At 45.3% G+C, this 25,143-nt stretch overlaps 1 protein-coding gene across 2 annotated transcripts in view; it reads right to left on the minus strand.

Annotated features, from left to right (window-relative positions):
* PTPRN2 (protein tyrosine phosphatase receptor type N2) overlaps positions 1 to 25,143 on the minus strand; it is a 3,479,756-nt gene that overhangs the window by 89,997 nt on the left and 3,364,616 nt on the right. For both annotated transcript variants that reach the window (XM_069647979.1, XM_069647978.1), the window contains exons 17-19: positions 22,126 to 22,203; positions 13,230 to 13,349; positions 10,019 to 10,185 (exon numbers count right to left, since the gene is read on the minus strand). In XM_069647979.1, coding sequence (XP_069504080.1) covers positions 10,019 to 10,185; positions 13,230 to 13,349; positions 22,126 to 22,203 — 365 coding nt within the window. The remainder of the gene's footprint in view (positions 1 to 10,018; positions 10,186 to 13,229; positions 13,350 to 22,125; positions 22,204 to 25,143) is intronic.

Raw genomic sequence — 25,143 nt, forward strand, 5'->3', positions numbered from 1 at the left:
TGAGAAATCCAGCATCAGATGTCAGTGAGATGCTGCTCCTGGAAAGGATGTAGGCAATTTTGTGTACAGAATTATGCACTTTATCAATATCCAGGACAGGTTCTATGATTTGTGAGGGCCTGTGTGACAGATTATGTGGGAGGGAGCCCTCATTTTCAAATGTGTAAAGTGTGAAATCACAGAAAATTATGTTACAGGAAGTGACATGAGGCTTTGATACTTGATGGTATCATGGAAAGCAACATTACAAGAAATTGACATGAGTAAATTAAAAAACAAACAAAATGTCTGATTTGCAATTTATGTTATGTTGTGTTGGTTTATTCAGAGCAACGCTTCCTTTGTTATGGGGGTCTCCGGACACTCTATGGTCACTGTTATTATTTATGGAGCAATGCAATGAGTGCGATAGTTTGCATTTAGAGTTCAATGCTGACAGAATCAGAGGTCTACTTTTTACTAATAGGTCACAGTGATATAAAATGATTTGCATAAGATCACGCACTTCAGTTACCTGATGGTGCAGGGAATTGAGCCCAGTCTGAAACATAGAATTGTGACCACATATATCTTTCAGGCTCTTGTTGGTACAAATATGTGTTTTTGTCTTTCAAGAATGCTCTATAAACAAATCATAGCAAACCACCCTGGCAAACATAATTATCTTTGTAGAAATATGTTAAGCAAAAAGAGGATAAGTGTGGGTTTGTTTTTGCCCCATCTTGAGGAGAAGCCTGAATGTATAATAATGCAAAGCTGCGTGGCACTAAACAATTACTTTTGAATTTGTAAATATTCTTTCAAGACTTAGGTGCAACAACATACTTTGATGAGGTTGCCTGGTTTAGTCATAGTTTTACACAAGCATTCAAGTGGCGACTGGGGAGGGTTGTCAGGGCCTCAATGTGCTGGAGTAGGAAGGGCCTTAAAAGTGCAACGATACTGTGCCACAATGTACTTTGTCATCGACTCCTTAGGCAGACACCTCCTTCTGACCTGTTTTCCTTATTTCAACACGTGTGAGGGAACAGAAGCAAAGAGCATCAGAGCATGAATGCAGATACTGCAAATACATACAATGTTACATTGTTTTTATTTGTAAATTTAAAAAATCATGTGTCAGTTGTTGGGAGCGGTTTAGAGGGTGTGTGGCAAATTTCAGGGCCATGTTTATTTTCGAGGCAGAGTGAATGTGTGGTCAGAAGAATGGTTAAAATTTGGCTACAATTTCTCAAAACAGCTCCTGTTCACTGACAAATATTTTATTTTACAAAAAAAGGATACAATAGATTTGTTTTAGTGCCTGTGCACATCTTATTCTAACACTACATATATTTAGGAATTGCCACAAAGATATCCTGGGGGCACAAATACATAAGCTGCATAAACTATGTTACATCATTGTTTAGTTGAAAAATAAAAAGCATCGGTCATTAGCAGAGGGCTATTTTGAGGAATTGTGGCAAATTTTGAGATGCATTTATTTTTCGGGCACATGAATTCATGGTTACATAATAAGGCTCAAAATTGGCTACAATTGCTCAAAGTAGCACATGCCCACTGACAAATGCTTTCTTTTATAAAAATGTTTTACAGCTTATTTTGGTGTCCGCGCAGTTTTATTGAAACCCGATTAGAGAGGGTGAAATAAAGAGGGTGTGGTGGCACAAAAAGACTCTGAAAATTCTTGTTTAAAGCCTTTTTGTGAATGCAATTATTTGTCAGTGGTCAATGTCTATTTTGAGGAATTGTGGCCAATTTTGAGATGTGAATCCGCAGCCACAGAAATGGCTCAAATGTATCTACAATTCCTCAAAATAGCCTCCTGATCACTGCCAAATATATATTTGTTATCAAAGGAAACCATGTAACATGTAGTGGTTTTTATTAAGGTCACAGAGCAGGTAGGGAAGCCAGGGGAGAATGCATTCAGGCATCCTGGGTGGGGAAGGTGGGCGTGGGGTAGGTGGGAGTAGGACCCTTCTTCTATTGTATGTCAAACAACCTATTGAACTCCCCAGAAGTATATATTAAGCTCCCAAGCCCCGGCACAAAGATTTATTTTGCACCTAAGATTAAATCAGCTACCTACGCTGATCGTATTGGGTCTGAGGCTTGGGAAGCCCGTTGAAGAAAGGATGCAACTGTGGTCTTCCATAAACATGCGCTGTCACAATCCCATAACAGAAAGACTGGTCGAAATCCAAGCATCTAAATATTTTATTCTGTGGTTGATACTGCTGTAACCTACACGCGTTTTGACAAGTTTGGTCCTTTTCAAGGAACAGTATCGAGTCTAAGTCACACCTCGCTGCAATGTTTTGCTAAGACCACTTAATTGAGGTATGATGAAAACGTTCTTCTGTTAGCATCATTCTGTCTCTTATCAAATTTCAGGTTGGGCTGACCTAATGTTCCATAAAAATTGCAGCAGTCGCACATAAGTTGATTGTTCAAACAATTTACCACGCCACAGCGCGCTACAGCCTGGTTCCGCCACACACACTTTAAGAAAGGGGCTGCATATAATTTAAACTTCCGCAGAGTCCATCCAGCATGTTTTAACTTGTGTCACACACAGGCATTTTTACATAAATTACCTGGGTAAATTTGTTAGTGATCCGGATAAAATTAAGAGAAGGGCCTTTTGGATGAGATGTGTTTTAGCCTGTTTAAAGTATGGCAAATAATGGATGTTATAAAAACGTATTGAAATTTTAAGGACAGAGTCTTATTATCAATCTTATGGAAATTGTTTCTAAACTGATATATGGTATGTAGGAACTTAAAAGAGCTGACATTTTATTGCAAGAGTTTATCATGATTCTTTTATATTCGGATATCTTTTTTAACATATGATACGATATTTGTACTTAATAGTTGTTATAATTAAATGGTTGTGAAAAGTTATTTGCACTAAAACACAATTAAACCAATGTTTTAAAGTGGTATGTCAACACCCATCTCCAGCCATCTCTTCACCCCCAAACTTCCTTCCATCCTGGCTCACATTAGGACACCTTGGGAAGGGGTTGTAAACAATGTTTTTCAGTTTAAACTGAGGAACCACTTTTTCTCATGGGTTTATCAGCTTCAAATGAAAACCGAAAAGCCTCATCATTATGTTATATTATGTTACTTTGCATTTATATAGCGCCTTATGTATCATTGGTATGATCTCAAAGCGCTGGTAGGTTGAACGCCCTCACGAACCGTAGTTCAAGTCAGTTGAGAGAGAGAGAGAGAGACAGACGTAAGGTGCGTGGGTGCAGCAGATGTGTGCAGCTGGTGTGGCACTTGCATGATATCTGCTTCTTAGCGGTAGGTGTGGTGGTTGGGAGGTTAGGAATATGTGTTCATTCTGGAGGGTTGACACCAAGACTGATTTCTGGCTGCGTTAGGCCTGAGGAGACGCTTAGGCTAGCGGTGTGTGCTCAGCTAGCTGTGCTTAATTAGGATGTTGAGGAGTAAGAGGCTGGTGTTAGAAGGAGAACAGCTATACCGAATGTGTCATAGTATCGCTGTGTTCTAGTTGAGGAGTGGTGTAAAGGAGAGTGAAAGCGTGGTAGTGATATGGTAGTTTTCAGTAGGCTGTTCCATCCGTGCCACCCACTCCATCTGCTTCATCCGTTACATCCACTAAGTCTGTTTCACCCATTGCATCATTTTAATTAGTTTCATCCATTTCATTTCTTTCATCCACTTCATTCGATTCTGTTAAGTTTATCCGTTTTAATTTACACTGGCAAACGAATTCCTTACATAATACAGTCCTGCAACTAGAAGAGAAAAATCTTTACTTAAACTCAAGTTGCTAATTCTTGGGCAATTCATGTTTCCATTGAACAGAGTGGAATCTGAGCATTATGTACATTCGCCAACTTGTGCCTATTTTATTTAATTAATGGATGCTTAGAGATCATGCTCCCGTCTCATACCCACAGTACAATGTTCCTTTTTTTAAATATTTAAACATATTTCTTAAATCTTTTCTAATTAATATGTTGCAGTAACATTTAACCTATGCCAACACTGTATGCACACATATACGTGTCACTGCTCTTCACAGATCGACACAATGAGGATTGCAATGGAGCTATTTTGCCTAATATGCAGAAGGACTGTTGGGCTAAAAAATAATGGGCCTGATTCATGGAATTTTAAGTGCGGTGCAAAGTGACTTTGCCTAAATGGACCTGATTCACGGTGCAAAGAGTACATTTGCAGCGTTCCAAAAATAAACTTTGCACCGCTCTGTGAATCAGGGTGTTTGTTGCCAGTGCAAAGTCACTTTGCACCATGCTAAAAATGCAAATGTCTTTTTTCACAATATGCCTGGATACACAATTAATGTGTTTTCCAGTGTAATAAACCAAGGGATATTTGATACTCAGAACTGTTCAGCAAAGAGAAACCCTATTTACGGATTAATAAAATTAAAAGAAAACAAGATGCAAGAATCTGAATGTTTTGAGACAAGCGAATGATCAGTACAGCACAACGATTGACTTAATCGACATGGCTAGGAGCTATTTGATCATCCCAGACAATTCCATTAGTAGACACAGGCAGCTATAAAAATCACCTGCAAAATGTATAACGATTAGCAGTGGGAAGTGCTTGCCTGCTAATCAGACCACGACACCCCACCCCCAGCGTTACCGAGAACCAATGCACAAGCAGGATTTGTGGGTATGTACTTTTTCACAGGGAATATCTTCATTCTTCGCGTCAACACATGTCAAAGCACATGTAAAATCACCATATGTCATTCCATTAACCATTTGCCTGACTTGTGCCTGAGATTATAAAGGGAAAACACAATAGAGTGATATTAACACATTGGGTGGAGAACCTGCTAATTTCACAGTGAGCCACTTTTTTCACCAAATAAATGTGTGCTGTGGCATGCTATTGACACCAGGCGATACCCTTGTCTGGCATGAGTCCTGGCCACGGAGCTATGCCAGAAAAACGGTTGTCTTAAACACAAATTATGAACATTTGGTTTGAAGTGGCTTAACTTAAAAGATTGAAGAAGGGTTTGACTTGAATGTAACACGATTGTACAGGCATGAAAGCAAACAAAGCACAGAAACATTGCAGACATGTACCATGTAAAGACATGTTTTCAGATTGGAAATGTGTGCATTCTCCCGTGCACGTGTGTTATTGTCTATGCTGATGGCACTTTGTTCGGCAGTCAATGCACTTGAGATGTGAGGCAAACATTTCAGCGGTGAAAAGAACATGAAGAGATTGTTTCATTAAGAGTAATGCTACTTGCATGCAAACGGTATTCTCCTTTCCCAACCTTAAAACACAAAAAAACATTTTAAGTACAAACAGACCAGTCTTGCTGCTTAAACACACTTGGCCTTTTTACGCGGCTTGCCAGTTAAGGCCCTTGCTGCGTTAGGCCATAACTCCACTTCTGGTTTAGACACAAAGCAAAGACACCCCCCTCCCGATCCCCGCAGGGGAGCACGTGACACAGATATGCACAGCGAGAAGCCCCCCGAAGACAGGAAGAATGGTTAGTGATACAAACCAGCTGTGATTCATTGAGGAGGGAAGCCACCATGCAACCACCAGCAAGCAAAGGTCAGAGGTCGTTAGCGGCTCGGAGGAGGGCTCTCCCGCATCGGCCCTGCAGCGGAGTCACAGTTTCCAATGATCACTTTTGTGACTATGCAACTGGGCTCATATTACTAGCTGCAACATCACAAAAATGACACTGGCAACCGCTAATGAGCTGGCACGGCAAGCATGTCTTCGGCGCGTGACGCACGTGGGCGGACGTTGTGAGTAAAGGCCCATGCATGCGGCAAGAGAGCACCCAAGAAAGAGCGGCAGGTTTAAGCAAAGCCGTCGCAAGTGATGCCAATTATCTCTCCGCATGGATTGCAAAACGTGCTCCACCTGGGCTCAAGACATGTGTTACAGTGCATTCATTCATTCAGAGAGAGCAGGAGCAAAGATGGCAGCCCAGCAGGAAGGTGCTCGCTCGGTTCTTCAGACGCACATTAGGAGCCCAGAAGCTCTACTTTCCATGCATTGTCATCACTCGTTAAACTCCCATTGAATGTTTCTGCCTTCAAGCCCCTGTCAGGCCTGAGAAATGGGCTTCTAGGCACACTCTTGGTGGCAGCGCGGTACTCAGGATTGACCCCGAGTCCCAGAGTGGAGTGGCAGAGAACCAAGGGCCATGCGACGGCATGGAGGCTAAGAACCGGCTCTTCCATTCATGCCCCGGCCACCCTCCGTGGCAAGTTGCTTTAATAATAATGCAGTCGCAAGACCATGTAAGTATCCTCATTATGGTGGACATGTACAGACAGGAAGCTTGCTAGGCCATAAAGCATCTTCATGACACCACTCACCACTGATCCAAGGCGCTGCGTGGGAACTGGAGTCATGCCGGCACTGCGCATGACCTGCTTAGGCACCCTTCCCTCAATCCTAACTGAAAGCAAGTGAACCTTCTCAGCAGCCTGGTGAGCAGTAGAGGACTTGCAGTCACAGAAAGAAAGGAAAGATCACACTGGCATGGTTTTGCCCGCAGTTGGCCGTTTTAGACAAAGCCAGGTGACTGTGGAACTTATTGAAACAATATCCCAGGAATTACCTTTTTTACCTTTGAACATCCCTGCAAAGAAAGAAGCACACTCCCATGTGATCCCACATTGCAACTACCGACTGGCGAGCAGGATGCCATCATGGCAGGTACCAGAGGACAGACTAGGGTGCTTTCAAGAGACATTGGAAGTATTTTAAATGGACATGCCCAACAGTTGGATGTGCTTGAAACATTTGGAAAAATATGAGTGGAGTAGAGTTTGGGATGACATTCTTTCATGGTGGTAGGTTTTATAGCATTCATTGCAAGTTCTAAAGCTTCCAGGAAGACTGGTGGTCGCTATCACAGGGTAGGACTTGGACTGAACAGCCATTGGGATGCTGGTAAACGGCAGAGAGAGAAGAGGAGAGAGGCGTGAGTGGCAGATATAAAGTGTGGACTAGGCAGACTTTTCAGTCTCGGCCCTAACTAATCCTACTGACTCTTCTACTCTAGGGGGGTCATTTTGCTGTGGACAGAGCAAGGCGTACCATGTGAATGCTTTTGCAGCATGCAGCTGGGGAACAAGGCCGAAGGTCTGCTTCTGCCCCTCCCGCCATCCCCCCAGACCCTCAGCCGCTTCCATGATGGAACTCCACTTGCCTTTCCACCCGCAATGAAGTTTCATTTGGACAGATGCTGCAATCCCCATGGATTCGGCCTGTCTTTGCGCCTGCAAATTCCCCACATAATGCACGGGGATTCATGTACATGCTGCTCGCCATGCACATGCATGGCAGTTAGCACTGACAATTGTTTTTGGAAAAGGGTGTGATCTATCATGGAACCACGGATTTCCATGCCGGACCTACACCTCTAACCAAAAACAATCAAACTTTCTTTGGGATGACTGTGGACACAAGTGTTGCAGGTTAGGTTCCTATCAGTGCAAATCAATGCTTCCTAGAAATGGCCCAGTGTGTCTTTTTACACTCTTCCCGCCTTTGTTTGCCCATCTAAACTCTCTCAGAGCTCATCACCTTTCCAGCTTTCACGATTCCACTCCTCATTGTGTTGTAGGTCCCTCTTAACTGAATTCGTTTGTTAGCCCTCGCCTGCATCTTCTCTTTAGAAGGCTCCTCTTCCTATTCAACACTTTGCAGGGTCCCTCTCTAGTGTCGTTTGCTTAGTACCATTCTGACGTTCTCTCCTCCTTCCTCTGCGCTTCACTGATACCTGTTCTATCTGTAGCCTAAACATCCTCATTATGTTGCCTTCCTGTGCTCTATCTTAGCATGAGATGTTCTCGCCCAGCCTTGTTCTACATCGGTCTCTCTTTAGGGGTCAGTGATTACTATAATGCATAGATAATATCATGCCCCCCTCGGTCTTCCACATCTTCTGTTCCGCGCTGTGTGTATGGGAAGTACTTTTACGCTCCCCGTTTCTCTACTGTCTCCGAGTCTCTCCCTGGCTGCGCATGTCTCTCTGCCAGTATATCTGTCTTTCACTTTCTACATCTCCGTCCTTCATATCAGCCCCCAGCTTCCCCACTATCCCACAGGTTCCCTCAATCTCCCAATAGCGTTCCTTCTGTGTTCCATGTGTGCGCCCGATTCACAGAGCGGCTTCCAGTGGGGGTGTGCCATTATAGAATGCTTCTGTGAATTAGGCCCCATATATGTCTCTCTCGGCTCTGCACATTTTCTCTACTCGTGCTTTGGTCCCGTTATAGTTCTCAAGGCCGTAGTGTCGCCCTCTGCTGGCGATATGGGGGTTCATGTTTACCTGGGCACTGAAGGAGTAGTGGGCAAAGCAGTGCAGTGTATGGCCTATGGTGCCAGTCTCAGAGGCTAATGGGATTTAGTATATGTATGCTTCCCTGTGCTGTTTCACCAGAGCATAAAATGCAGAGGAACCCTGACCTCTTCTCAAGCAAAGGATGCAAATGAGGGTTTGATTCCAAGCAAATGTTGCTATCTGATGCATATCACCCTTCCTCCATGCCACCAGGCACAGCAGTGCAAGCTTTCCCAAACACGTGTACACATTTGCAAGGCGGCAGGACCAGATTGTAGTCCCTCGATGACCTCAGTGGCTAACGTGCTTTGGAGAGGAGACTAAGGCCAGCTGTTCAGACTGTTGCTATGGGAATCCCTCGCCCTGCCTGCTCTCCTGGGAATCCCTCGCCCTGCCTGCTCTCCTGGGATCAATCGCCCTGCCTGCTCTCCTGGGATTCACTCGCCCTGTCTGCTCTCCTGGGAATCCCTCGCCCTGCCTACTCTCCTGGGAATCCCTCGCCCTGCCTGCTCTCCTGGGATTCCCTCGCCCTGCCTGCTCTTCTGGGAATCCCTCGCCCTGCCTGCTTCCTGGGAATCCCTCGCCCTGCCTGCTTCCTGGGAATCCCTCGCCCTGCCTGCTCCCCTGGGAATCCCGTGCCCTGCATTCTCTCCTGGGAATCCCTCGCCCTGCCTGCTCTCCTGGGAATCCTGTGCCCTGCATTCTCTCCTGGGAATCCCTCGCCCTGCCTGCTCTCCTGGGAATCCCTCACCCTGCCTGCTCTCCTGGGAATCCCTCGACCTGCCTGCTCTCCTGGGAATCCCTCGCCCTGCCTGCTCTCCTGGGAATCCCTCGACCTGCCTGCTCTCCTGGGAATCCCTCGTCCTGCCTGCTCTTCTGGGAATCCCTCGCCCTGCATGTTGGACGGTTTGCGCCTTTTACTACGCCTGCACCAAGACATGCGCAAGGAGACTCCTACTCATTTAAAAGGCCCCTCATTCTCCTAAACGCAATCCGTCAGTATAGCAGAGTATGCCGTACAAGGGCGTGCAGGTGCAGGCTGGCCGGGCCTCTACACAACAGTGTTTAGTGGGAGCTTGGCGATTCTGTACCACACACACTATGAAATCATCTCAAACCTTAGAGAGGTTCCTTTTTAAGCACTTGGTAAAACACGTCTCCTCTAGAGACAGAATAAAGGGACATCCATTCATTGCGTTCTTCCCCTACACCATAAGGCCCCTATAGAAGTTAGTAAAATGCATACAATCAAAATGACACAAATATAGCCAGTGCTGAACCCGTGCTTCTTTCCTTCTGCATTTAAAGCCAGCAGGTGTTTGAACTGCTATTAGTCGGATTGGAAAGAACACACTGCAGCACACGTACATTTCTGCATTATTCAACCAAGAAACACACAGTTCTAACTTAATAAACCCATGCCAGTTGGAAACAACTGTGCTTATTTCACTCATTATTTGTAGGCCTTTTCAGAAGCAACATTCACACCTTTTCCACACCTTCTTCTCACTCCGGCCTCCAGCAAATGATATTGTTTTCCTTTCAAAACCTGCATCATTTGTTACAGGCTTGTGACCTGCACGCAAGGTGCAGGGACTGAAATGGAGGTTAAGCATGGAACAATCGCTTGCTTTGCTAAAGAAAGGCGAGGTCCTGTACCTGCGGAAGTCCAGCAGTGACCTCGTGGATGAAGGCACTCCCTGGTTGTTCCAATTCAGAAAGTTGAACTGTGTGACTGTGCGAGTCTCGTTGGTCTGGAGGTTTTTCAAGTAGAAGCTTCTTACAAGGAAATCTTCGCACCAGATGTGCTCGGACACCAGATTGACCTGAGTGAAGGCAAAGCAGAAGTTGAAGCAAGAGCTGTATCGCCTGGAACATCTCTAAAGTAAACCAATCTTAGGTGCTCTGGAGGTATCTTTCATTTCAGTCCTTGTAATCAAATGATGCTAAACAACCCTGCAGAAGGCGTTCAGTCCAAAATATTAGGGTGTCATCCCCTGTAAGGTCTTTCAAGATGGGCACGCGTGTTCTTGGTTAGTGTGCAGTTACCGGGTAAATGCTGGCAACTCTGAACATGGCTACCACATTACAGCTCGTGGGCCAAATTATGTAAAGGGTCATATGCCCCCACTGGCCAGTAATGGTGCTTGGAACGCAGTGGTGAATACAGCATATTACAGGCCACCCAAGGCATCCAAGCAGTGGAGTAGGGGGCACAGCATTCGGCTATGGCAGGGGGTGCAGGATGCACTTACATGGGTGCATGCCTCAGGCAAACGCTGCCCACATTTATCTCCGCTGAAGCTGCATCAGCAAATGGCTGCCCGTTTTCATCCCTAGGGAAGATGGAACATGATTGCTTTAAGTAATAGCGCTCTACTCGTGATTCCTCCAGTAGGAGCTATATCTGCCTGCCCTAATGGGCGCTGGCGTCGGTGCAATATTGCCTAATGTAGTTTTCTGCACCAGGTTAAATTACTCGTGCTCTCAGTAGTGTCACTAGGTGTTCTGATGCAGGGGGAAATGTTCTTTTTTCTAATTAAAATGTTCGATGCGTATGACTAGAGTATGTGATTTCATGAACATTTCCAGGAAGAGAACTATTGAAACATGGTTTGGTACATAAACCTAGTTCATAAATATTTTAGTCTCAAACATTAACATGTGATTTGTGTTTCACCTGCTGAGGTGTGGAAACGCGAACAGGTGATCCGCAGAATGCATATGTAACCATACTGCCATTCACAGTAGACAGGGGAATTGATCGTATGGTTGCGGGTTAAGTGCAATAATGTCTGCCAAATCCAAAATGCGTTTACCAAAGTTATGATTTGGCCGCATGCCATTTGCTGCATCCAATATAGACTGGACTATCCTCACGCATGCCTGGGCAGTGCTTACTGTCTAAAAAAAGTGCTGGGGATCAAATATGTTTTAAACACACCCATCACACTGCCCATCTTGACAGATCCCCGCCCACTGTTGCCATCACCCATAGCTGCTCCTCATGCTGTCAACATATAGGGAGTTAAAGGTGCAACTCCCACCAGTTTATTGTGGTTGGCGGATGTACTCACTGCAGCAGATGTGTGGTTTACAAATGCCAATCAACATACACATACAATAACATACTCGTCGTGTCTTGACATGAGACACATGGTTAAGCGAGTCTTTAAACACAATCATAATTTATGTTTTGCTCTGATTCTATGGGGGTTTATTATGTGACTGGCCGTTAAAATAATAAAGTTGCTAAAACACCACATCATAATCAAATTGTGTCTGAGACAATAAGTGCCAGGGCTCAGAAATAAGTGCCGGGGCTCAGAAATAAGTGCTGGGGCTCGGCCCTGGCAAACATCCCCCAAAATTAAGCCCTGTGCCTCGGGCATTGGATTCAGTTTTGGTGGAGAATCCTGAATTTATCAATCTTATGGTATTTTCGAGACTAGATATACATTTGAGACTATCAGTAGTACATGAGTTCATATGAGTTCATAAATAACCTTGTGAGACAAGTCTGTCTGATGAATCACATGTATGTAATATTACTGTTTTTTTTTTACATGCACTAATGCATAAACTAAATTTGCACCCAGGAAAGGGCGCTCAGCCAATTAGGTGGTTGGAACAGCTGGCAATAATACACTGTGTACTACCACAGTTTCCAGCCACCCGAGGCCCTTGCCCAGGTGGGGCCTTCTTGATTGTGGGGAGTCAACAGGAAGTCTCTCCCTGTTGCCTCCCCGTGCCCCCACCCACAACCATCCACGAAACAAAACATACCCTTTCCCCATCCCCCTTCCTGCCTCCCAAAGTATCTGCTGGACTGGAGCTTTGGGCTATGGTCCCAGTGCTCCTCCTGCCAACGGCTGCCACCATAGAAATGGAAAAGGGACTGGGTCCCTTTTCCTAATGTGGCGGCCATCTGTTTTGATTTTTTAAACAAAAAATTGGTCTCACACAAACTGCGCGCAGCCCATCTCCTGTAAAAATGTTTTTAAATAAAACCACTCCAACCCTGGATGGACCCCAGGGGGTGAATGGCTATCACCTCCTTGTCGGGGGTGGGCTTTGCCGGTAACGGTCCACAGACCTTGCAGAGGCCCTCGCTTCGCTTGGGCCTGCCTATGATCAGTCTGATGGGCCATTTACCAGCCATGTACGTCCCCCAGTGTGAGGGCGTTTGACATAATATCTTCCCTTCATTGGACAGTATATGAGTAGAGGAGAAATTAGAATGTTCAACAATTTTCTTCCATTGTGGATCTTTGCCAAACCATATAGGTTGCACCATCTCGGGTCCCTAAATGTGTCATCATTGGTTCACATTCATTACAAACCCTAAGAAAGGCGTGGCCCTGTTCTTTGTTCACTGTGGAACCAGGATTCTAATGCAATCAGACTGGTGTGCTGATTTCCTTTCTGCCCCTTTAACACACTGTGTGATCCTGTGTGAGTCACTTTGTCTCCCTGGTCGCACTTACTTAATCTACCAAAATTGGGAGAAAGGGGCTATTCAGCGGGATTAAAGAATATATAGAAGAGAGGAATAAAAGCAACAAGGACAAGTACGCCTGCAATTCATCTCGTGGACGAAACTAAATATCTATTTTGATATGGTGTTAACAAGAAAGGCAGAGGCACTTGTCGGGTCCAAGGATTGAGACTTCTTTTGAATGTTAATAAACGGGGATCAAACGTATGGGTATATTTCTGGTCAGCCCAAAATGCAGGAGCTTTTACAAATATCGTATTGGGGAAAGCTCGCATCCTAGTGGTGCTGTCCCTGTGGGGTGGACACGTCTACATGAACGAGCTGCCATCGCTCCTCCCTGCAAATGATGAATCCGCCATTTTGTTTCCGTACCTCGTAGATGTGGTAGAGGTTCGAGCCTTCGTCCGGCCAGTAGTGGTGGCACTGCTTGACGCCGTTCTCCGAGAGGGGCGTCAGCATGACAATGACGACGCAGCCGTTCTCCCAGACCATCTGCAAACAAAAGAAAGGCCCCGCCGGGGCCACACTGTGACTGCCTAATTATTGCGTGACACGTGTAATTGCGGCTCTCAAACACACACACACACAATCAGAATGCCATCCTTTCACTGGCAACGTATTTCATTTTCATTAGACCTTTGCAGCTGCCTCCCTGTTCCCGAGGGAGACCGGCAGCCCTTTCGACCCCTCCATGAAATATTGAATGTAAAGCATTGGTAATGGCTGCGCTGCCTCCAGGCTAGACCGGGGCATTTTTACTCGCCAACACAAATAACACAGGATTAATTTTAGGAAACACTGCATTTTGCTGTAGAGTTATTTCCGGTCTGTGCGGAATACGTGTATTTTTGACGATGTATCCAGATTTACTGAAGCACCGATGCACCGCATCCTAAAAATAATCTAGAAACAATCATTATCGTACCATAAAAAGTCTTCTACCAACATTAAATGCGTCCGAGAAGCTGCGTCTAACCCCGCCAGTGTAAGAGCGCGCTGCGTGGGAGGGACTATGCGGCACAGCAACCTGGTTCCATCGCATTATTCTTTCACAATAGCATGGAAAACATCTCCCCTTCATTCTTTTAGAAAGCAACCCCCCTCCCCCCCGGCTTTCGTCTGGTCCCTCTCAAAAAGGCGCCGTACCCCGTGCACTTCAATGTGTTGAGAACGCTGAGCCCTTTCAAGCAGCGTTGTCAGTGGCGTGCACACTTTATAAATAACCATAAAGAAATAACAGATTAGATTTAAAGAAAAATAAAGAATCACTCCGAAGTCGGGAGATCTTGAACGCATACGGGGTGAGCAAAGACACACAAAGGAAAGGCGCATCACGCGACCACCCCTGGCAAATAAGCAACATATTGCCGACATATTTCAGACCTCAACATGAATGGGATTCTTTTACAGTTGCTCATGTTTCAAACGTATCCATGCATGTCTATCTAGGTTTAACGCTCAACCGCTGCGTGCACTTGTAAGCACGGGGCCCATTGCTAGACAAACAGTTACGCCACATCTACCTGTGCATTAAGACCGATTTTACAGCGGCTCATGGCTGGGCTGCTAACAGCTGTCAGGGTGTGATTCACAACGCGTTTTACATGAGATGCACCCATAAAAATAAGAAAAAACACGCGCTGTGCACCAGTCCCTTGGAGCCGGCTTTGCAACACTGCCGGTCAGATGGCACAGCGAGTAGAGGGCTCCCTTTGACCTCCTGCGCTGCCGACGCAGGTTCGAATCCCGGCAGAGCCAAACTCAGACTTTCGTTCTCAGGTCTATAAACTAATACCCCACACCATGGGTGATAATAAGCAGCACTCAGAAGCCCGAGGGTTCGGAGCGCTATATAAATGCAACATCATTAGTATGAGAAAATCCCATTGAGAAACGATTTGTAAATCAATCCCGTAGTCACTTCTACATGAAGTGTCCTGTTATTTTTTCTTCTTCATACTGTGCACATGTAAAATGCTGAGCTTAGCCAATATATAACGCCACAACTTTACCACAGAGTCCTGATTTCTAAACACGGGTTTATAATCCTCTGAAAGAACAAAGTTCTCGAATTTTCATAGCCATTAGCAGGTTCAGCGGGACCGAATACGAGCACTGCTACAGACTAATTGTAAAGTCTTATTTGAAAAAACACATGTATTTTGCTCAATGAACTACATTGTAAAACAGTAATTTGCCAATTGATTTGTAACTTCTAGTCACATTTTCTAATCTCTTTTTCACAACTCTAACTATGGTCGTATGAACATATATCAACGTTTTAATAGCGCGGGAAAGGCAACGTTCTTGCTATGGGCCTGATTCACAAAGCGTTTTTCAATGGGACGTAGCAGCCCCTAAGACTGGTATTCATCAGCCAGAGGGGATTGATCAAGGATTACTGGCGGCTTATAGGGTCATGCAGTGGCCATTAATGGGAGCATACACACCTACCACTAACCTCTATTCCCCATCACCAGCTGCCCTGGCGCTCGCAAGTCAAACACACTCACCCGATCTACACCGACCTCCTCAGCTCCATTTCTTGCCCCTTTAAACCCTGCAGCCTCTCCTCACTATCACTTTCAAAGCACCGACCCACAGCACATCCGATCCGCACCACTCTTCACCAGGCAGGCTACCATTCGTACACTAAATCAGGAGTGTAGTCGTTCCACGCACGCTCATTTTTAGTTACAAATGTGGCAACTCTGACTACACATGCCAATGCATTCATTTGGTGATAATCACAGTGGCTAGGAATAGACCACCAGACCGAGTTCACTAGCCAGAGAAAAGCAAGTAGCTACCACTACATAAAGCCTGATTTAGGAGCAATGTGATTGGCTGCAGGGCCCAAAGTCTGACCTCCCAGCGCTATCAAAACCCCTCCCAATAATCAGACCATCCAGGATATTGCGATATGAAATGGACAATTTTGCAGCATTAAAAAGCTAATTGTGGCCCACAAATGTATTTATTGCAGCATTGCTGTGGAACATTTTTTACTGACTGCAGAGTGTAAGATTGGCACATTGTAGGAAAGAGGCAGTGTGTAAGGATACAAGAGATCCAGATAGCCAATTTTTAAACCTTTTGTATCAACTTAATAGGAAGAGTCCTAGATGTCCCTGGCTTGATGGGAGAGTTTGTTTTGCTCTGCTTGTTTGGTTTAGTGTGCATGCCCCTTTAATATTATTAGCTTTACTGATTATTAGCAGTTGTAATGGTGAAAATATTCCCCTTCTATGTTCTCCATTCCCTCAAACACCCACACACCTCTCTCATCAACTCCCCACCACACTCCCCAATTCCCCATACAATGTCAAACCCCTCACTTTCATTTGTGCACATACTCACATGCTCTGTCACACTTCCAAGTCACAACTCACACTCCGCAGTCCCTGCCACACGCCAAACCATACACCCAGCTCACACCTTGCATTCCTCAATGCCTCCAGCAGTCTAGAGTCCTTCATTCTTTCTTGCTACTTGTCCATCTTGCATCCATGCGCCCATTCTATTGCTATCTTCCCTTATCCTTTCTCAGAATCTGCAGCTCACTGCCCCTTTCCGGCCACACTGGGCCACCGCTCCCCCTGCAGCCCACGGCTCCCTCTGCTTTCGGGAACTTTGCTCCCCCTCTGATTTCCGGCACGCCACTCTCTCTGCTTCCCGGCCCACCGCTCCACTTCAGGCCCACTGCTGCCTCTGTGCTCTCTTGCCCACTGCTTCCCCCTGTGGCCCACGACCCTCCCTCGGCTTTCCTGCTCATCACCCTGCATCTGGCACATCATGCCCCCCTTCTCTCCCTTTCCCTCCCTCATATTGTGACTATTTTGACATTTTTAAGTACAGTAGATTTTGGCACAGCTCTCCCAAAAATGGGGCATGTAAATCCTGAAGCAGATCTGATGTTTTTAGAGAACCCATTTTCTGAAATGGGCAGGTCGTCACATTCTCGAAGGTGACCTGCGCATTTCCAGGGGCCCTGAGCTATAGTGCAAATGATGTGCTGGGCCGCCGCCTTGAATAAATTACTGTCGGAAGCCTCTTCCTGGCAATAACGCTCTACAGGCTCCCAGCCCATTTCACGGTGACGGGCTCTTAAGAGGCCCGTCACTGTAAAATGCGATCCAAAAAGAAAAGCATTTCTATCCCAGAGCAGAAATATAAGTGAGATAGCAGCAGTTCATACCTCTGCTGGCACAAGTACACATTTATTTTCAAGTTGCATGACAGGGTTGTTAAAAGAGAGTGTGAAACCCCCTGCACCTCTTCAAAGCAGGTGCATGGGGCTGCCTTAGTTTTTTACACATTTAAAAAGTGCATCCTGTTTGTAAATTTGGGATGCCCTTTTAAATGTGCAGAACCTCCCTCTGATTCGGGCAAATGTGCAAAGAGGTGAAAAAGGCCACCCGAATGGGCGTACACAAGATGTGCCCATTCAGATGAGCTTTGTGGGTTGTCCTGTTTCTTTTTGGGTGAAAGTGATGAAATGTGCCAACGCTTTCCATTACTTGCGCCCAAATAATCGGCCGGTTTTTGTGCTTCTTTAATGGCAGTTTTCGTGGCATTTTGTAGGATCACAGGAGGGTCTGTATAATGTGCTAACAAAGTGCCTTCCACAAACTCTGACACTCGGGAATCTCATGTAAGGCCCAAACCATGGCCATCACAACCAGGGCCTGGCGATGCACAAAAGAACAAACTTGAGAACAAAGGGCGACATGTGAAAGGCCTCAAGCCTGACCCCCCCTCCACACACTGCACCATCTACCCAAAAGCGAAATCCACCCCAAAAGGGGCACTGCCCAGAACCTAAACACAACCCAAAAGTTTGTCCTGCCCACACAGGCCACCAACAGCATACAAAGGCCCCCAATTTGCAAACACTGCACTATATGAAAACCGACTAATGTAACAGATTGTATAAATAGTCACTACCAAGACAATGAATGAGGCACTCCCTAAACCGGAATATAAAGAAAAAAGGCAAAGCTGACAAAGACTGCCCAAAACTGATTAGTGCCACGAAACTCCATCCGATGAGCACAAGGCAAAGCCTGCAGGGAAGACATTATGATCAGTGCACTCATTATAATAAATCATTACTGCTGCATCCTTAATGTAATATTTATATGCAAGACCCATTGTCCACTTATTAGCATATTGAATTACCGACTGAAAGGAAGACTGACCTTTTTCTGAAGGGTTATATTCTAGTTTTTATAGACATTTTGAGAATGCAATTAGGATGTAAATTATTACAAAAACAAATATGCCTCTTTGTTCTGCAGGTACATTCAACAGGAAACCAAAAATTGTGATCAAGGGAAAACTGTACATATTATTCACAATTAAGACTGCTAGCATCAAGCCCACGCCGCTTCATGTATGAAGACTGAGCGGGAAAACTGTTCTATTCAATACTGACATGCTTTCGGCATGCACATTAAAGGAGAATGCTGACTAAATGACAGACATTCTATTTAAATACTCACCAATTCTGTGCAAGTAATGTTTAAGTGCACACCTGGATTCCCAATTTAACTGACTTTTTGGTCAAGGAGATGACCAAATAACCCTTCAACGCATGCGCCTTTTTTTCAGACGCGTGTTGGCCGCACCAATTGCATGCTTCGTTCGCATAAGCATCTTCATGGGCCAGTCATTGGAACGGATCGCAGCTCATTGAAACCATTTCGAAAATGAGGCGAAACACGGATTTTATGGGGGCAATAAAAATACAATGATCGAGCACATAAACTCAATCACCCTTCACTCTGCTTCTGCCACCCAAGAGTAACATCGGGCAGCCAGAGACGTTTTTGCCGCGTGCCAGCATCTTTCACCGGCCCAGACAGCGGGATGTCTCAACAATCAGGCTACATGTTAGCCAAGGGGGTTTGGCTTAGATTCAATCCAAAGGAAACCTAATTTATACAGAGAATTTCAATGACATGCCAAAGTGCTATATTTCTTCGCGGGGACCGGTTGAGAAAGCAACCGTCCATTGACTGCGCTAAATACTGGAGCAAGAGTTTAACTGGCGGCAAACAGATGGGATGTGGTCCAAGACATACTCTACCTGGAGAGGAAAAGGACTCTCCAGGTTGTTGCATCTGAATGTCTGAATGACCTAATTTTGCATTTCGATACCGTTTCAAGCAGTCCATAAATACATCTATTTGGAGTACATTACGGAATTAAGAATATGTCTGCTATACCCTCTGACTTTACAGTGGCAAGACAAGCATGAACATGGCCCTGCCAGGCTCAGAGTGGCTTAGAAGGCATGAGGGCAATGCCAGACGTGCCAGTCCAGCATTCTAGCAAGGGCCTGTTTTTTTTTATTTTTTTTTTTTAGGTCTGAGTGGGCCAGTTCTTTTGGCCAAGGTGGGCCAGTTCTTTTGCTCAGCGTGAGCCAGTTTCATGAGTTACTACACTAGTTTTAACCTATGTTACTAGGCAAACATGCTTTTAAATGCACTATTTGCAACACATTTCACCAAATACACTCCCTCCTGGGTAGTACTCAAACAGGGTGCTCCTTAAAATAAAAAAATGCTGTTTGCAATTGTGGGCCACTTTTTAATTGGCGGCTGGTGGATTTTATGTCCCAGTCTGACCCCGGTCCCTGCTGGACTTCTATCATTCATGCAGAGTTATAAGCCTGACCATGTCATAGCTTACACCTCTTTCCACTCCTTCTCCACTGGGTGCCATGCATGGCTGCACTGTGATGCACGCAGTCTACAGGGATGTGCTGCTTGTCACTTTACATGGAGGGCATTTCATAGATCTTGCCATTGACGCTTCACGGTCATGGTCACCCTCCCTTAGGGGTCAAGCACTTGTGGAAAAGACTGTACAGTGCTTACAATTTCCTTCCCACAAGAGAGGCTTGGCTTCAGCTGAGCACTGGCTTATGAGGAAAGGAACGATGGCGCAGGCCCTATGTGTCCACATACACATCAAAAATAACACATTTGTCCAGAATAGCCAATGCTTTTCAGTTGCTTTACTCAGCCCGAGGCTGTGTCCATGGTGGTCCGAGTAACTACCAATTGAATTGTTATATTATATTTGCTATAGTATCAATTTTATTCTTCGGGTCGCCACTTTTTAAGATACACAGGACTAAAATGTTATAAGTACTATACTAACACAATACAGTTGTGACGGAGAAGCCAGAAGTATAAATACACGCATTACCTCTCACCTACCACCTATCTCTCAACATGAAGAGATTGGGCCTCATTCCGAGTTGGGCGGTAAGGGATACCGGGCACCGGTAAGGAGACCGGTGCCGGTAATCCCTTATCGCCCAATTCCGAGGTCCCTTGGCAGGAACCGCAAAGGAGGTGTGGTTGGACCACACGTTCTTTACGGGTCGCGCTAAGGGACCAGGGCGCTAATTACGGGTCTGCTGTTAGCAGGCCGGTAATTAGCGCCTTACCCATTCCCATTGAGCCCTATGGGGGCTCAAATGGGAATGGTTGGGTGAATGGGGACATACCGGGTCCGCACAGGTCGGAATGTACCGGTAAGTCCTCATTCACCAGACCGGACATGGACCCGGGTTTGGAGGCAGCCATGGCGCAAATAGCGCCATGGCTACCTCCAAACTCGGAATCAGGCCCATTGTCTTTTTAAGTACCTCACATCAAAGGCATAGTACACCCGTTCACCGGACACACTTATTCACCATTTCCATATGACAGCACAGGCATCCTGGAGTTACTAAAGCGCACAGTATGGCCTGGTCAAGTGTTTGAGAAGTGCTATTGATTATAGGCAATATCTTCTGCTGGGACGACTTCTGAAAAAGTATTGGGTAGTTTTTTGCTAAATAATTCATAGAAGAATTCCAAGGAGCATGTGATAGACAATGAGTGTGAAGCTAGAGTTGCCTATGATGTCCGTCAGAACTCCAAAGTGGAATATACCTTGTAGTGGAAAGTTAATCATCTATAATTGTATGTTATACAGGACCCCATGTGTCCCCTCCACCCCCCACATCATCCCCATTGACCAGCATTTTAGGATGTGGGGAAGGGAGACACGAGGGACCTATACAATACATAAAAAAGATCCCACCCACAGCAACACAAACATCAAAAAAGTCCCTGGCAGAGAGAGAAAATACAATTGCCCCCTGCTAAAATGGCATGGAAGGGGATTTTGAATTCCACTGTCATCTGCCATCATTTCACAGTAGGTGGTTATAGCATTCAGAGAGGGTGAACGTTGACAATGGCTTCCTATAGAAGACACACAACAATGTGGTTGGCACTCGCATATTGAGTGGACACTTTTCTATTATGAAGAAGTTTGAACAGAAATTGGGCCCTTTGGGAGGTGCAGTCATTGTCGCTCCCTTTTCACACAACTGAATGAATGGTGGAGTCATTCTAGATCTGATATCCACGAAGCCACATACTAGAAGAACAAGAAATGTTAAGATGATGTGGATGTATTTGAACATCTGTAAGCGAGTCCTGGCCCACAGTCTAGCCCCTATGGCTCTGTACATCTCACTTAAATCACCAGTCAACCCCGTCCAAGTCCGCAGGTAACCCAGGTGCGTTGGTAAAGGAAGCACAATGAAACGTGAAAACATGCACAATGAAACATGAAAACACGCTCAAAAGAATCCTAGTCCATAAGATGAAGTAACACTTTAGAAGAATGGACTTGAAGGCTCATTCCTCTTATTAGCGGCTTCAGTGCGCAGTTTGCTGAAATGTTCATGCCAATCCCGAACTTAACCAATGACCTAAACACAGGATACTGCCAGTTTCTTTGCTCTGGATCTCTTATGTGGCACGCAAAGATGAACAGATCTCTCATCAGGAACCCAGTTAGATTTGTCTGCAGTTGCCCCCGGGATGTCAGGTGTTTCCGTCTCGTGCCCATTGTCCATTCAAGTGATTCCATAGTTCATAGGCTGGTACCAGCTCATTGGCCACACTTAAATGATACACGAATGTTACATACAGTGAGTTTTCTGGGGCAAACAGGCACGATCTACTGATTTCTGAGCTCATAGCCAATTCTGCCTACAAGGTTCATCAAAGGTCAATACATCAAATCGTGCAAAACATGGCAGACAGTTATACATTCACCCCCTTAAACATTAGCTATCTTAATCACACACATTTTCATGCAACCAATCTTAAGAACATCATGTCTTTGCTGTGGGAAACGTGGAAAACCATTGCCTCCAATCATACAAGCGTATATGGTAGGATAGCTAGGTTACCTGCCAGAAGTCTGCAACAGTAGCAGGAAGTGGGCCTTGCGTCGCAATATATGCTGGGTTCCTGGGGTCGTGGTCCATCTATATGGAGAACAAAAAGCACAGATTTAAATAAAGGTAACCCCAAAGCAATATACATGTCCACAATTGACATGCGCCTCATTAGAAAATCATGGAAAGTTATTCAACTATGGCAATGGGATTTCCACACGCCCCTCCCAGTCCTTCTGCCCGTATTAATGCCATAAGTACGAAGTCACACTGGATAAAGAAACCTCCGAGGATTGTATTCATATTGTGAACTGCAGCTCTGCCTCCCCCTTATGTACAGCTTTGCACTGGGGCCAAACAACCAAAAAAGTGAACGTTCATTTACCATGAGGTTTGCTGCTCGAGTAACATGGAATGAAGTAAACACATGCTGTTCCTATATCAGCATTTAGTTTGTGTTTTAAGGAGTGTGGTAAAGAACTTTTTAAATGTGAAAAATTGAACTGTAAATTAATACTAGTTTGCTCCATTTCTTGGTGTGTAAGTTGCAGAATGAGTGGAGAATAATTTTGGTCCATTTTCTATTCGTGGGCCACTTTTCTTGGTACAGTGGTTTGTAAGTAACAGATGTCTGGTCTATTTTGGACATTCTTTCATAATCTCTTTCCTGAGGTATCATTTGCTTCCTCCAGTCCTTACTGCGAAACAGCAGAAATGGTGTAAAAGGGATGAATAGGTTTCTGGGCCCCATGGAGAAAGCATGGAATATGACCTGTGCCACGTACACCGGAAGCACCACGGGCAGCTTTGGGCAATAGGAAGGACCTGAAGAGCCGGGGGGCCCAACAGGTAAGTGGGGTGGGGATGAGGTGGTGGTGGAGAAGTGTGGGGGAGTCTGTGGTGATCTGGTTGAGGGGGGCTGGCAGACGAAATGAGTAACCAAAACAATGGCGGCCCCCAGGCAAGGGGCTGAGATGGCTAGTAAGTTCAGTTCAGGCCTGCATTTCCACCACCTGATTTTCTGAGAGCCCTTTCCCGGGTGTGAATAGATAATGAAAGCAGAATTCGAATCCTGGCTTTGCAATTCAACAAAGTTGTGTGACCCCGACAATTCACTTGATAGGCCTCTGCCACACTTCCTTCATTCAGCAAGATTTGGACTAGTTTCACACAGGATAGGCACCAGTGTTAAATCTTGTACCTTTTAATTACCATCATTTAAAGTGTGGTATGATGGAGCCATGAAATGCTGATTCCTTTCGGAATGAGTTATTGTAGCACTCGCAGATATATTGAGCGACATTTTTAAACATTATTTTGAAATCAGTTCCCCATTCTAAGCAAAGAGAAAAATACATGTTCAGAACGCACACTGTGCTATTTCGAATTAACCGCAAGTTAATCAACAATTCTCTGTCAAGACAAACATTTGAAAATAACATTATGCAATTAGGGTCCTTTTCCTTATTTTCAACAATGAATCATTGAAACAAGCTCACGTTTTTCACTGATCTGACTGTGGATGATATAAAATCATATTCCACCCGGGCCATCAACAGTAAACACGTTATATTTATCTTCTTCCCAACAGAAACATCTTCAAACTATTATCCATATATGAAATATGTTCATATAACGCTACCTCCCCCATTAACGTCACACGAAAATGAGTCACTTCTTTCAGCCCAACTATGCCACCGAACTCCCCGCATCAACCAAAAAGCCGGAGAGAAGTTCTGAGGATATGAAGAGTAACTCATTGTGGCCTCTTCACGACTGCTTGCAGATTGATTGGTGTCAGTAACTTAAACACGGAGGGCCTGATTTACACAGCATCGTTTAATGGGACCCGGGCCCGGAGGCTTACAGTGCAAGACAGTTTTAATATGCTATGTGAAGTTATGCAGAATCATAAAGTGCACCACAGCCAGTAATATGATATTGAGGCACCCGGGAGGTTCTAGGATCTTGAGGCAGCGAGGAGGTTCTAAGTGTATGTTCATGAAATGGACTTTGGCAGGGATGCCATGGCAGAGGTCTGCAGGTAATACAGTGCGCCTGGCAGCAGGTTTGGTCATGTTGCCCTTCCACGTCGCCCGAGTATGAGGGTCTCTTGGTTTAGGAGATATATCAGTGCCTGTGAGATGTAGGAGTGCTGCTACCAGGAATACATGCTGGCACACAGGCCCGTGGAAGTCTGGCATGTTCTGTGTGTGTGTGGAACGTGAACTGTAAAGTCATGGCATCGGGTCTCAGATACCAGAAGACCCTTCCAATGTGCCTGCCTTTCTGTGCTTTGATGGTACACGAATGAGTGCGTGTGCAATTTAATTTTGCAGCTCAAAATGCTGTTTTTCAGTTGTACTATCCAGAATATAGACACACCGTGCTGCTCCGCACTGCAGAAGTTGAACTCTCAGGTCCATACTTCCTGATTGATGTCATGCTGACTGCCTATTGGTTCAGATGTCTGAAATGCGATGGGCGGAGCTTGACTGCAGAAGCAAGTGTCTATCCCCTGAGAGACACTGCACGGGACTAGCTGCTAGGCCGAGGACCTTCCGCTGGCTAAAGAAGCGGGGGGCTTCCTGTGAGGAGGATGCTTGAGGACTGAGACAGGTATCCATCTATTGCAAGTGAGTGTTGACACTTCCCACTCCGCAGGAAAATTCCTTTTTACTGGATCGATAAATCCTTGAATGCATTTTGCAGGGACATTTTAGTCATGAGTTGTACGTTTTATGATTCTGATTCTGTGTGAAAATCAAACACCCATCACAGTGTGGGCTGTCTTCCATTCATAGTGTGGGATTGTGGTCTGTAGATCCCTGTGACTTATAGTCCAGGTCCTATTGCCTGTAAATCAGCAGATTGAGGGATTCTTCTCACTCACTGAGCACCCGGCATAGGTGGGTCCACGTTTATCATCTGGCCAGAGGGTGGCACCGAAGAACCCAGTAGCATCCCGACCAGCTGCTTACCAGGCAGCACCAGGACCTAAGGCACTAAGGGCCTGACTCTAATCTAGTA

The sequence above is a fragment of the Ambystoma mexicanum genome, chromosome 2q, assembly GCF_040938575.1.
Source record: "Ambystoma mexicanum isolate Mex_15411 chromosome 2q, UKY_AmexF1_1, whole genome shotgun sequence".
Lineage (NCBI taxonomy): Eukaryota > Metazoa > Chordata > Amphibia > Caudata > Ambystomatidae > Ambystoma > Ambystoma mexicanum.